Source organism: Phyllobates terribilis, unplaced genomic scaffold, assembly GCF_046119375.1.
Source record: "Phyllobates terribilis strain yellow unplaced genomic scaffold, ASM4611937v1 Scaffold_3__8_contigs__length_932513732, whole genome shotgun sequence".
Lineage (NCBI taxonomy): Eukaryota > Metazoa > Chordata > Amphibia > Anura > Dendrobatidae > Phyllobates > Phyllobates terribilis.
In genome coordinates, this window is record NW_027362763.1 from 141254729 (window position 1) to 141268628 (window position 13900).

Sequence of the window (13900 nt, forward strand, 5' to 3'; positions counted from 1 at the left end):
ACATCTCACAATTTTGGACTTTTCAGAGCCCGTCAAATCTCTCTTCTGACCCATTTTGCCAAAGGAAAGGAAGTTGCCTAATAATTAAGCACACCTTATATAGGGTGTTGATGTCATTAGTCAACACCCCTCCTCATTACAGAGATGCACATCACCAGATTTACTTAATTGGTAGTTGGCTTTCAAGCCTATGCAGCTTGGAGTAGGACAACATGTATAAAAAGTTTCAAAGTGATCAAAGTACGCATTTGCCTAATAATTCTGCACGCGGTGTATATAATAATAATAATAATCTTTATTTTTATATAGCGCTAACATATTCCGCAGCGCTTTACATACATTATCGTCGCTGTCCCCATCGGGGCTCACAATCTAAATTCCCTATCAGTATGTCTTTGGAGTGTGGGAGGAAACCGGAGAACCCGGAGGAAACCCACGCAAACAAGGGGAGAACATACAAACTCCTTGCAGATGTTGTCCTTGGTGGGATTTGAACCCAGGACCACAGCGCTGCAAGGCTGCAGTGCTAACCACTGAGCCACCGTGTATATGGAAAATAATTATATTTTATGTATGTATGTATGTATGTATGTATGTATGTATGTATGTATGTATATATATATATATATATATATATATATATATATATATATATGTATATATATATATATATATATATATATATATATATATATACACACATACATGCATATATACATACATATATACACACACACACACATTTTTTTTTTTCACCTGCTATTTATCCACTAGACAACTGTGGTAGTTGTCTCCCTTGCAGCAGATCAAAGTTCTACCTAATAGCGCCACCATTCCCCTTTTTCTCTTTAAACTGTTATTGGGGTTTTTCCTAAATTTTGGCAGTCGTTGGACTCACTGCCTACCCTATAACTGTACAGCATACCCGCTCCTTTCTAATGGGAACATGTCATACTCGTTACTGAGGCCCACATCTATATGTCTTTAAATTGTTATTGGGGTTTTTACCAAATTTTGGCAGCCCTTGCAGTCACTGCATGGGCATTACCACTATAGGAGACCCACTCCTTTATAATGGGAAATTTTTTACTGAGGCCCTCTTCTATGTCTCTTCAAAGGGGTATTGGAGTGCGTCCAAATTTTTGGCAGCCCTTGCAGTCACTGCATACGCAACAACAGTATAGGAGACCCACTTGTTAATAATGGAACAACAAAGCATAGCCGGCTGATGGCTCTCTAACAATAGTGAAGGCTGACTGCTGGCCCATTAAGAATAGTAAGGGCCACCTGATGGCCCTATAAAAATAGGCTTTGTGACTTTCAGAGTCCCTCCTTCATAAATGAAACAGGATGTGTCTGATGATGTGTCACACACCACATGGCCAGATAAGGTAGTAAAATGTTAAAATGATATTTCCCGGTGAATGTATTTTTCACCGTTGAAAGCAATGCAAAAGTGCAAAAACGCATCAAAAAGTTACTTGTGAACATAGCCCAAGGTGTGGAGGAGCATTTTTGTTTTTGGCTGTTTATTTTGACTTATATACAAGTCATTACCCTGGAAAGGATGTTCCTTAACATTTTTTTCCAAGCACTCGAGCATTCCAAATTGCTCGACTCGAGTAACGAGTACCCGAGCATTTTAGTGCTCGCCCATCACTACTGATAAGTACAACTTTGGGTTTCACAATTATTTATTTTATTTTTTTTTTATGTCCAACTTTGCTATTGAACGTTTGGAAACTTTCTTGCTTTTACCAGATCCACAATACTGCACAAAAAGATTTTAAATATTTCCTCCGAGGCTGTGAAACTTCAAGGTATATCAAAATAGCTTTTCAGACAGTGAATTAAACTTTTCCTCTTATTGGATGGATTTTGACAAAAAGGATTGTAGTAAGAAGGGATCTAGAGACAAAACAATCCTGTTGTCAGACACGGCTCTCTACATTGAAAGGGCTCGAAGTCCACCTATCCTTCTGGATGTAGTGAGAACTAGAAGAAAATATATCTTTCAGGAGAACTTATTTAAGTCAGAAGAATAGAGAGGTTCAAAGGGATACATGGCGATGCCGTATAGAACAGTGTTCCTCAACTGCAGTCCTCAAGGCCGACCAACATATGTTTTCAGGATTTCCTAGTATAGCCCAGGTGATGGAATTACATCACCTGTGCAATACCAAGGAAATCCTGAAAACATGGCCTGCTGGGAGGCAATGAGGACTGGAGTTGAGAAACACTGCCATAGAAAAATTGTTAGATCCAAATAAGGAGCAAAAACTTTGCGCCTGATTCATTAAGTTGCTTATGCTAGTATTCTGGCGTAAAACATCTTTAAGGTAATCTGTCAACAGTTTTTTTGCTATGTAATCTGAAAGCAGCACAATTTAGGGTCGGAGAATCTGATTCCAGCGATAAGTCACTTACTGGGCTGTGTTGTTGTTTCAATAAAATCGGTGTTTTATCAGCAGGAGATCATCATTACAGGACTAAGTGTCTCCTGCCTCCTAGTCAACTGCTCTGTGTAACCCAGCCCCCACCACTGATTGGCAGCTTTCTGCCTATGCACAGTGTACACAGAAAGCTGCCAATCAGTGGTGTGGGTGGGGTTATACAGAGCTCAGCCTTCAGAGAACTGCTGGATCTGCAGCAGAGAAAACAGGGATTGTATCAAAGTGACACATTTCTGGAATCGGGGGTCTCTGGCCCTACCTCATGCTGCTCTCAAATTACATAAAAAAACTGCTGACTGATTCACTTTTCAGCTCAGAAGTTGTGCAAACAATTTGCAACTTTTGGCGTCCAACAGGCAGGACATAAGATTGTGAAGGGTCTAGTTTGCCCTTGACGCCAAGTTACTGCTTGGAGACATGCAGTCACGGAGCTTAAAAAAAAGACATAGCACTTGAGGGACACACAAAGCTGGTTTTAAAACAAGGATATCTTTCAAATGATCAGAGTTCTTTTTTTTTTCCACCGGAAGAAAAGACTATTGTTTGTCGGAGATGACTTTTTGGGTGGCCAGAAGAAACTTTTTTCTGAATTTTAAAATCATGCTCGGTTTTGTCAAAACATGGATTTGTAATCTCTCGATGGTTGGAAAGAACTTTTGCTCATAGACGATCTTCTCACTATTACTTCAGGTATGTAATCACACTGATTCCCAATTTCCTAACATTTATCTTCGTAAGGGTATGTTCACAAGTAGAGTTTTTTTCTTCTTTTTTTCTCCCCTTACCTTGGGGAAAAAATGCTGCAAAGTGAATGAGATTTAAAAAAAAAAAAATCCAGAAATCTCATGCACATGCTTTATTTTCCTTGTGCTTTTTTTTCCTTAATTTGAGCTCTTGGGTGTTTGAGGAAATCTGCACCAAGTGAATTCTTTCAGCGCTATTGCGGCGTTTTTCACTCAATCTAAAGAGTAAAAATGTTGCAAAAATGCATCAAAAATACCCATGTTTTACGCAACGTTTTTTCCTACAAACACTCTGGTTTTGTTGCAGGAAAAAAAAAATGCTGCAAAGATGTTTGCGTGTTGAACGCATCCTAACTGAAGATATTCCAAAGGGAATGGAACTATGAAATTGTTGGCTCTGTAAGACTGCAGATCTCAGAAACTTCCGATAGATGGGATGGATAGGAAGGAGGTAACAGGCATCTCGTAAGTCGGTGGCTGCCATCATAAAGGTTTTCCCAGTTAGAGGGATGGTGGATTTTATGGATTCCATCTTGAACAGTTAAGTGACAAATCTGTTCAAATGTATCAGATGTGTGATTTTTCAGAGCTCCTCCTAGTGAAGAAACCTGACTTGCATCTTTAGGAGTTTTTGAATTCCATATGTCTGAGTGTCTTGAAGAGACGGAGACAGTGATGAGGTTATACTTAAGATTTTCATCTCATCGTCCCACAAAAGTATCTTCTTATACCAGTCTGTAGTGGCTTATGGGATCCATGCGTTTCACCAATGTAGAGGATATCTTGAAATTCTGTCTCCCTCGACAATGGCATCATTGTTTATCTTTGTTGGTTCCGCTGAGGTTAACTTAGATGTTCATACCTTTATCCTCTTGAAGGTAGCACGACCTGCCCGAAATTCCCTTTACCTTTGTATTTCCAATTTTGATTCTGAAAAGGTTTTTGACGTAGAGTGTCCAAGGCAGCGTCAAAGACATATTCTTCTTGGAAAGGAATGGAGCACAGTTTTGATTTAGAGACTGCATCACATCACCAGGCCAGATCTGGAGACACAAAGCTTGTCTAGCAGTTTTGGACATGACAGAAGCTCTGGATGCTATTTTCTCAGATTTAGTAGATGCATCAGCTAAGAAACATTCTGAGGAGAAGACAATCTCTATTCTCTAGAAGTCCCTTCTTAAGATGGATCAACACTCTGGATCTGACTACGGATATGTAAGCGATGTTGGGGTATGTTCACACTGGACGCTTTTTTTTTTTTCTGTATTTAAAACGCTGCCTCTTGATGGGAAAAACGCAAGCATTTTTGTTGTGTTTTTACTGCATTCAACTAAATGGGAGAAAAACACTGAAATTGTCCTGCTGAAGATGTGAAGAAAATACTTTTGATGATAAAAATATGCAAGGAAAATAAAAGTAGCACCAAGTGCATGAGATTTCAGAAATCTAATTAATTTTACTAGTATTGTAAAATGCTGCAATTTTTCACGCATGAAAAAATGCTGCAAAAACGCAATGTGCGAAAATATCCTCAACCTTATTGAAGACTATGGGGATTTACCACATTTTTTTTCACAGTAAACTGTTGAAATGTAATCCGAGTGCAGTCCAATTTTCATGGACATCATGACACAATGGAGAAGATGGAGAATTTTTTTTCTCCATCTTCTCAACTGTGAGAATTGGAGCACAATATGCTGACACTCATCACAGTTTGATCAGAGTGTCGTTTACATAATCGGCCCGATTCTCTCAGATGAGAGACTCTATGGCCGTCTGCACAAGCCATTAGGCAGCGGCAGTCCTTGGATCGGGATTACCGCAAAAAATATATATATAAAAAAAAAAAAAAAAAAAAAAAAAAAAAGATTCTTTCTTTTATTTTTTTTACTCCCCCCACATTCTCAACACATTATCTTCTAAAATGCATCTTTTAGGCAGAAAAGTAGGAGACACACACAAAGCAGCAGAACATTTGGTGAGGATCTTATCTCACCCCAGAGCTGCATTCACAGCTACATCTGCTGAGTGGTATAATGTCCTCCATACTGCTGCTTCTGTTTGTGTGCTACAAAGAAATAGGAGAGCAGGAATCCCTCATGTAAGTGTGTACTGTGTATGGGACACATTAAAGCAGCTGGTCTCCATCCACTAACTCAGAAAGAGAAATAGAGGCTACACAGGGCAAAAGTGGTGAAAGTTCAGGACTTCTAATGGCCACAAATAATACAATTCTTCATGTTCACACACATGACAACTTATTTTGAAAAGTCTGAGTAAAAAGGTGAAGTAAAATCCTTGGTGTCTAGATCCACGTTTCACATTCCACCGAGGAACATGAGTGGGTAAAGTAAACAAATAAAGAAAAAAAATTACAGCATTTTCATCCGGATCCGGGTTTCCTGTTATCCTGTAAATATTCATTATAACATATAAATGTTGTACATGCACACGTCGGCAGCAGTTTTATTTCCAGCACATATGCTGGTTAAAAACGGCAGACAAACGGTTTTAAAATGTAAAATATATACAAGTAATTCACACTGCAAAATAAATAATTACATAATAAGTATTCACAGATACATTTACTTGCTCGACACCAAAAGGATGCAATTTTGGCAACGGTTGGGTCTTTAGTTAAGCTATAGGCATGTTTTAAGTATGCACTTAAGGCATTTCCCATCACATGCAGCAAATAAATGAAGGGTGAACACAGCCTAACTCACATACTGCAAAATTCGGTGTACATATCAGCACAGGATTTACAAAAATATATAACCAAAACTGTAGGGAAAAATAATGCAACGAACATGAGGTTTGCAGTACAGACATTGATTAAACGGAATAAGCCCACTTACCACGTCATGGCCAACGCTCCATCAAGTGTAGACCTGCAATGGCATGGAGAACACCCCAGCCGCCACCCTAGGAAACCTTGGCTCTGGGCCTTATAACCTCCACAAGCACGGCCCCAAAGACTGCCACTAAAAAGATCACCTTGTCATGTGGAAGTCACAGTACAGTGCTGCAGAGATGTGACAAGTGGGCTCATACAGTTTAATCACATTGTGTATTACATATCCATTGATTATGCCAAAAAGTTAAGCTTTGCAGCAATCAAACCCAGTAATAAATGGATATAATCGAAGACAAAAAAAAGTAAGCAAATACCCTGCAGTAAATAAACAGCAATATTGCATGTAAATAACATAGGGTACTTCATTTTTTTTAATCAGATACATTTTTATTAAACATAAAACTTGGAACAGACATTACATGACAATACTCGTTTTACAATATTACAGTAAGTTCACCCCCTTCCCCCAACCCCATGGAGACCTTTCTTTCTCTTTCTTTTATTCCCCCCCTTCTTTCCTTTTCTTCCCTACTTTACTCCTTTTCTTTCCTTCCCCTACTCCCTTTTCTTTCCTTCTTCCCTCTCCACTCCGCCATACAGTTTACCAAGAGTTTTACTCTACAGTAGTATATATAGGTGTACTCTAATTAATCCTATCCAACCATGGCTGCCATAATTTATGGAAGTATTCCTGCTTATTCCTCTTGGTGGAAATACTTTTTTCAAGTTGAATTATCTAGTTTGTTTGGGCAATGAATTCGCGTCTGGACGGGGGCTCTTCTCTAATCCAATATTTTGCAATCAATTTTCTGGCAATAAACAATAATCTCGCAATTGCTATTTTGGTCACGTTGTCTGTTTTTATTTCCTCAACATACCCTAATATACATGTCAGTGGGTCCCTAGGGACAATACACCTATACACCATTCCAATACGGTTCAACACTATGATCCAAAAGGAGGACAATCTAGGACAATGCCAAAGCATATGCAGTATGTCTGCCTGAGATGGCGAGCAACTTGGGAAGTAGGAGTTAGACTTCAACCCTGCTTTAAATAACATATCAGGGTTTCTATACACCCTGTGGATCACATACAGCTGTGACATTCTCCCAGGCTCACTCATGGATAACTTGGGTATATATTCTAGAATAGACTTCCACCTATTGTCGTTTATCTCTCCCAAGTCGGTCTCCCACTTCTAGCTTTGATAGGGTGTCCTCCAAGAAAGGCGTGCGGCATGTCTCTATACACTTCAGATATTGCCCCTTTCGTTCCTCTGTTTTTAAGTATAAAATCTAACATCAGATCTATCTGTATTCCAATAGGCCGTCTTCTGCTTTAGGTCTGAAATGCGTGCTGAACCTGTCTATAGTGAAAGAGGTTTAGTCTTGGGAATTGAAATTCTTCCTGCAACATGTCATATGATTTAAGCTTCCCTCTGTGAATCAACTGATAGATCAGGTTAATACCCATTTCTTTCCACTCCCCAAACCGCTTCATATTACTGAACTGAAAATAGATGTTATCCCAGATAGGTGAAAACTTAGTGAAGTGAGTTACCCCCTAATCTGCTTGATTTTCTGCCACATCTTATGTATTAGATTTATGGTATGGTAATGCGATCCCCATTTCTTGAAGATTCCTGCCTCCAGTCCCATACTTAATGGTGAAATCTTAATTAACTGCTCCATGCTGACAGGTACCTGTCCCTTTCCCATAGTCTTCCCCCAGCCCTTGAGGTGTTGGCTTTGTGCAGAAAGAAAGTATAACCAGGGATTAGGGAGCGCTAGGCCTCCCTCCTCTTTTGGTCTCTGCAGTGTTTCCTCTTTAAGTCTGAGACTATTCTTACCCCACACTAATTCTGCAAATAGTGATTTTATCCTAAGGAACCTGCTCATTGGGATCCAGATGGAGGAATTATGCAGCACATATAACAGTTGCGGCATTACAAACATTTTGAGGCTGTTCACTCTGCCCACCACCGATAAATGTAACTTATTCCACACTGTGATTTTAGTGCGCAGTCTTTGTAATAAAGGGCATATATTAAGCTCCTCAAATGTCATCAATGGAAGAGCTATATGAATCCCCAAGTACTTAAATTGCTGGACCACCTTTAATTTGGTGAATAGTTCCACCTCCACGGTACAATCACCCTTTCCATCCATCGGCAGAACACACGACTTATCCCAGTTAATGAGTAGTCCCGACATCTGTCCACATCCCTCAATTAGTGTCACTACATTTCTCAAGGCTTCCCCAGGATTTTCCAAAAATAGCTTTATATGCCGATGATATTCTACTATCTTCTCTGTTTTCCCATATACAAACCCCTACACCTCCTGCGATCTTATTTTGGCAGCTAATGGCGCCACAGCTAGGGCAAATAGCAGCGGGGACAACGGACACCCCTGTCTCGTACCGCTAAACAGAGGGAAGCTTGTTGTTCACTTTAATTCTGGTTGTTGGAGAGGAGTACAGCAGTTTTACCCACGAGGTAAACACTGGCCCGAACAAAAGCGACTCCGCACCGACCACAGGTCGTCCCATTCCACACTGTCAAAGGCTTTATGTGCATCCAGAGATACCACCACTCCCTTACCCGCATTTTCAGCTGGAATTTGCATGTTTAAGTACAGCCTCCTTAAATTGACAGCAGTGGATTTATTTGGCATGAAGCCAGATTGGTCCGAGTGGACTACCTTGTCTACCCGGATTAGTCTGTTCGCCAGAGCCTTGGCCAGTATTTTGATATCTGCCGTCAAAAGTGATATTGGTCTATATGACTCTGGCAGCTGTCGATCTTTTTCAGCTTTGGGAATGACCACAACAATGGCCTCCCTCATAGATGCGGGTAACACTCCCCTCTCCAACGCTTCATCAAATACCCCTAACAATTTAGTTATTATTTCCTCATTGAGGTTTTTGTATACTTCAGCTGGGATGCGGTCTGCCCCCGGTGCCCTGTCCCCCGCCATGGATGCCAAAGCCTCTCTCAATTCCTCCACTGAAAGCGGTTCATCTAGCAGTTCTCTGTCTTCCTTGCTTAACTTAGGTAGGTGAGCCTCCCCTAGGAAAGCATCAATCTCCCCTTCCACCTGCTGCGACTGCGAGGAGTATAATTTCCTGTAAAATCCCCTAAAGATTTCCAGAATTTGCTCCCCCTGTGTAACTACACTACCATTCTCTTGTTTTAATGCATATACATGGACCGAGTCCCGCTGCGCAGAAGCCACCATTGAGAGCAGATGTCCTACTTTTTCACCCTCTGCATAGAAAGCTTGAAATGCCCTCAACCTTTCTGCCTTGTGCAAATGTCGTTTATTTACCTCTTCCGGAGCAGCCTTCATGCGGTTTTGCGTGTCCTGTGAATTCTGGTTACTCAGCGCTCCCTCCGCTGCCCTCAATTCTTCCATTACCACTATATCTTTGTTTCTGGATGTAGTCTTATGCCTTGATATGACTCTGAACAAAATCCCCCTTAAATATGCCTTCATAGTGTCCCAGACAATGTGTTGTTCTGCACTACCCTCATTAAGCCTAAAAAATTCAGCGACCTCATCACCAATCTTCACAATGTCTAGGAGTTGCAGCGAAAAAGGATGACTCTTCCAATCCCAACCCCGATTTACTCCCCTGGTCCTCAATTTGTAGTAAAACCACTAGCGGACAGTGGTCCGACACCACTCTTGGTAAATACTCCATCTCCTGTGCCAAATTATCCGTCCATTCATTTCCCAGGGCTACGTCTATACGGGACAAAGAGCCATATGTGGCCGAATAGCAGGAGTAGCAGTATTTATCCACATTTCATACCCGCCATAGATCTGTCAAGGCTACTTCCTTTAAATAGTTACCAAACGCTGCATAGGGTACTTATTTAACATCATTTTAATCAAAAAAACATAAAAGAAATCCCACCGCGTCAAGGTGACCCTACTCGGAACGGTCCTAACCTCTAGTATGAAAACCTTACCATATGTAAAATGACGTAAATGTGAATAAAGGCCATGCAGGACCAAGACCCCGACTAATGGACACCCAGCCATGGGAAGCTATATAAACTCAATACCCCATGTTATTTTCTTGCACTACTGCTATGTATTTATTACTGCAGGGTATTTGACCTCCCAATTCTTTAGGCTGGACATTAAGTTTATATAGCTCACCCATGACTAGGTATCCATTAGTCAGGATCTCGGTCCTGCATGGCCTTTATTCACATTTACGTAATTTGACAAATGGTAAGGTTTTAATACTAGAGGTTAGGACCGTACCGAGTAGGGTCACCGTGACATGGCTGGATGGTTTCTAAGTTTTTTTTTTTTAACAAAATGTTAACCAAGTACCCTATGTTATTTTCATGCACTTTTGCTATTTATTTACTGCAGGGTATTTTCTCACTTTGTTTTTATCTAAGATTTTGACTGTTTACTGGCCAGTGTGAACATGCGCCTACACGTTGCATGCATACCAATTTATATTCCAGTTCGTCTTTTAAGGTTTTAATAAACTGACATGCAGTCTGACTTTTTTTTCTGCAATTTGTACAAAAATATATGTGGCATCTCCTTCTACGAAGCATTTACACATTCAGTTCCCTACAATCCCTCTGCCTTATTTTCTACTATTCGTAGGCATGCAAGTAGAGAAAACAGAGCGAGTGGAGAGATAAACGACTGGTGTATCAGATTATACTACTTCTGTAGCTGCTTTCCATACAGATATATAGGTCTGCAAAGGAGCGGTAAACACTAGTTTTTAAAACAGAAGGCTATTTTCAAATAGCAATAAGAAAATACTTCCGATTGAGCGCACTGCATTTTATTCTCTCAGCCGTGGAGGGCTGCGCTCTTCTAAAACCATATGAAATTATCATTCACCTTTTTACACATAAGTCATGGCTGATCAGACTCCATATATTTAAAGTTAATAATACATACCCGAACTTCGAAAATATGTATGTCTGGTCCATATAGTTTTGTTTTCTCTGGAAAGTACTGCTGAGAATTGTAGTAAGGGATGTGACGGTAGAAAACCAACCTGTCAAAAAAAAAATGTATATTATGAATATTTATTTTATATATACACACACAGTATACCAGTAAAGAGTTTGGAGACACCTGACAATGGTTTTCTTTGTTCTTATTGGAATGTGCAACATTTTACATTCAGGCTGAAGGCAGCAAAACCAAAAACACATATGGAAATAAAGAATAAAGATGCCTGTGTGAAATGAACCAGAATGTGTGTTAAACCTTAAATCCTCAAAGTCCCACCCTTTTACATAGTTAGTAAAGCCGAATAAAGACTTGCGTCCATCAAGTTCGACCTGTTAGTTCTGTAATTGCTAAAGTTGATCCAGAGGAGGGCAAAAACCCCAAATGATTTGGCCAATCTTCACCTGAGGAAAAATTCCCTCCCGACTCTGAAACCAGCAGTCAGAATAAATCCCTGTATCAACCTACTATTTTATTTTATTTTTAAGTATATGCTGAAATCTGCCTGGTATCTAGAAAAGCATCCAGTCCCCGCTTGAACTGGTTTAGTGAATCCGACATTACCGTCTCCTCACTCAGTGAATTCCATATTCTCACTGCTCTTACCGTAAAGAACCCCTTCCTATGCTGGTACTGAAACCTTTTCTCTTCCAGTCTTAGTGAATGCCCTCTTGTTACCGTAATATTCCTCCTTTTGAACAAATCCCGGGCAAGGTCTCTATACTGTCCCCTAACATATTTGTACACATTTATTATGTCCCCCCTCAACCTTCTCTTTTCCAGGCTGAATAGTCCTAGTTTTGCCAACCTCTCTGGGTATTGCAGTCCCTCCATTCCCTTTATTAATTTTGTTGCCCTCCTTTGTACCTTTTCAAGCTCATTTATATCCTTTCTATATATTGGGGCCCATAACTGAGCACAGTATTCCAAGTGTGGTCTGACCAGAGCTTTGTACAGTGGAAGAACAATGTTCTCATCCTTTGCAGCTATACCTCTTCTGATACATCCCATTACCCTGTTTGCCCTTACAGCAGCCGCCTGACTTTGGGCACTCCAATTTAGTTTGCTATCAATCAAGATGCCCAAGTCCTTCTCCATCTCTGAATTCCCCAATGATTTCCCATTCAGTGAGTACTGGTGACTTCCATTTTTCCTTCCCATATGTATGACCTTACATTTCTCCTCGTTAAACCTCATTTGCCATTTAATGCTCCACCTACCCAGCTTATCCAAATCCCTCTGTAGGTCTGCACTGTCCTCTTTTGTATTAATTGTTTTACATAACTTTGTGTCATCTGCAAATATTGATATTTTACTATTTATCCCGTTGACTATGTCGTTAATAAAGATATTAAATAACATTGGGCCTAGTACAGAGCCCTGTGGTACCCCACTAGTGACGCTTACCCAATCTGAGTATATTCCATTTATAACCACCCTCTGCCTTCTATCCTTTAGCCAGTTAGCTACCCACTTGCAAACATTTTCCCCCAGCCCCATCATTCTCATTTTGTATACCAACCTATTATGTGGCACGCTATCGAACGCTTTTGAGAAGTCGAGATACACGACATCCACTGGTTCCCCCTGATCTACTCGAGAGCTAACCTCCTCGTAGAAGTCAATCAGGTTAGTTTGGCAGGAGCTATTCCTCATGAATCCATGTTGGTTCGGGGTTAATAGATTATTAGCATCAAGATGCTCCATGATTGCCTCATTAATAAAGCCTTCAAAAATTTTGCCCACAACGGACGTCAGACTCACCGGCCGATAGTTTCCGGCGTCACTTTTTGCTCCCTTTTTGAATATTGGCACTACATTTGCCTGTCGCCAATCAAGTGGTACAGACCCAGTCTCAACAGAGTCCTTAAATATAAGATATAACGGTCTGTCTATCACATTACTTAGTTCCCTTAGTACCCGTGGGTGTATGCCATCAGGTCCTGGTGATTTGTTTATTTTAATGTTACTGAGGCGTTTCTGTACCCCAGCTTGGGTTAGATTTGTCATACTTAGTGGAGGATTAAGTTTGTCACTTCTCATTTCTCCTGTTAGTTCGATTTCCTTTGTGAAAGTTGACGAAAAAAATGTATTTAATAGATTAGCTTTATCCTCATCTTTCTCTATGATTTTGCCTTCATCACTTTTTATCGGTCCAATATTATCCGATTTAATCCTTTTACTATTTATATACGTAAAGAACAGTTTGGGATTTGATCTACTTTCCCTAGCAATACGTCTCTCTGTTTCCTCCTTCGCTATTTTTATTTGTTTTTTGCAGGTTCTCGTTTTTTCCTTGTAACACATTAGTGCCTCCTTACTGTTTTCCTGTTTTAATCTCTTGAATGCCTCTTTTTTGCTATTTAACGCCCCTTTTACGTTCTTGTTCAACCATATTGGTTTCCTCTTATTTCTGGCCCTTTTATTCCCATACGGTATATACCTCTCGCACTGAGTATTCAGAATTATTTTGAAGGTTTCCCATTTACTATTCGTATTCCTTTGATTAAGAACTTTGTCCCAGTCTATAAGTTGAAGGTTTTCTTTCAGCTGATCAAACTTCGCCCTCCTAAAGTTTAATGTTTTAGTTGTTCCCTTATTGATAACCCTACTGAAGGGCATTTTGAAATTGATAATATTATGATCGCTATTACCTAGGTGCCCCCCTATCTGTACCTCAGTTATTCTATCAGGCCTATTAGTCAATATTAAGTCCAACACTGCCTTCCCTCTCGTTGGTTCCTGCACTAGTTGGGAGAGATAATTATCCTTGATATTTGTCAAGAACCTTTTTCCTTTCTGCGATCTACAGGTTTCTGTTTCCCAGTCAATATCCGGGTAGTT

At 40.1% G+C, this 13900-nt stretch overlaps 1 protein-coding gene across 1 annotated transcript in view; it reads right to left on the reverse strand.

Moving 5' to 3' along the window:
- Positions 1–13900, reverse strand: part of TAF1B (TATA-box binding protein associated factor, RNA polymerase I subunit B) — a 174299-nt gene that overhangs the window by 132383 nt on the left and 28016 nt on the right. The window contains exon 8 of the mRNA XM_073674171.1: positions 11000–11099. Within this exon, the coding sequence (XP_073530272.1) occupies positions 11000–11099 (100 nt within the window). The remainder of the gene's footprint in view (positions 1–10999; positions 11100–13900) is intronic.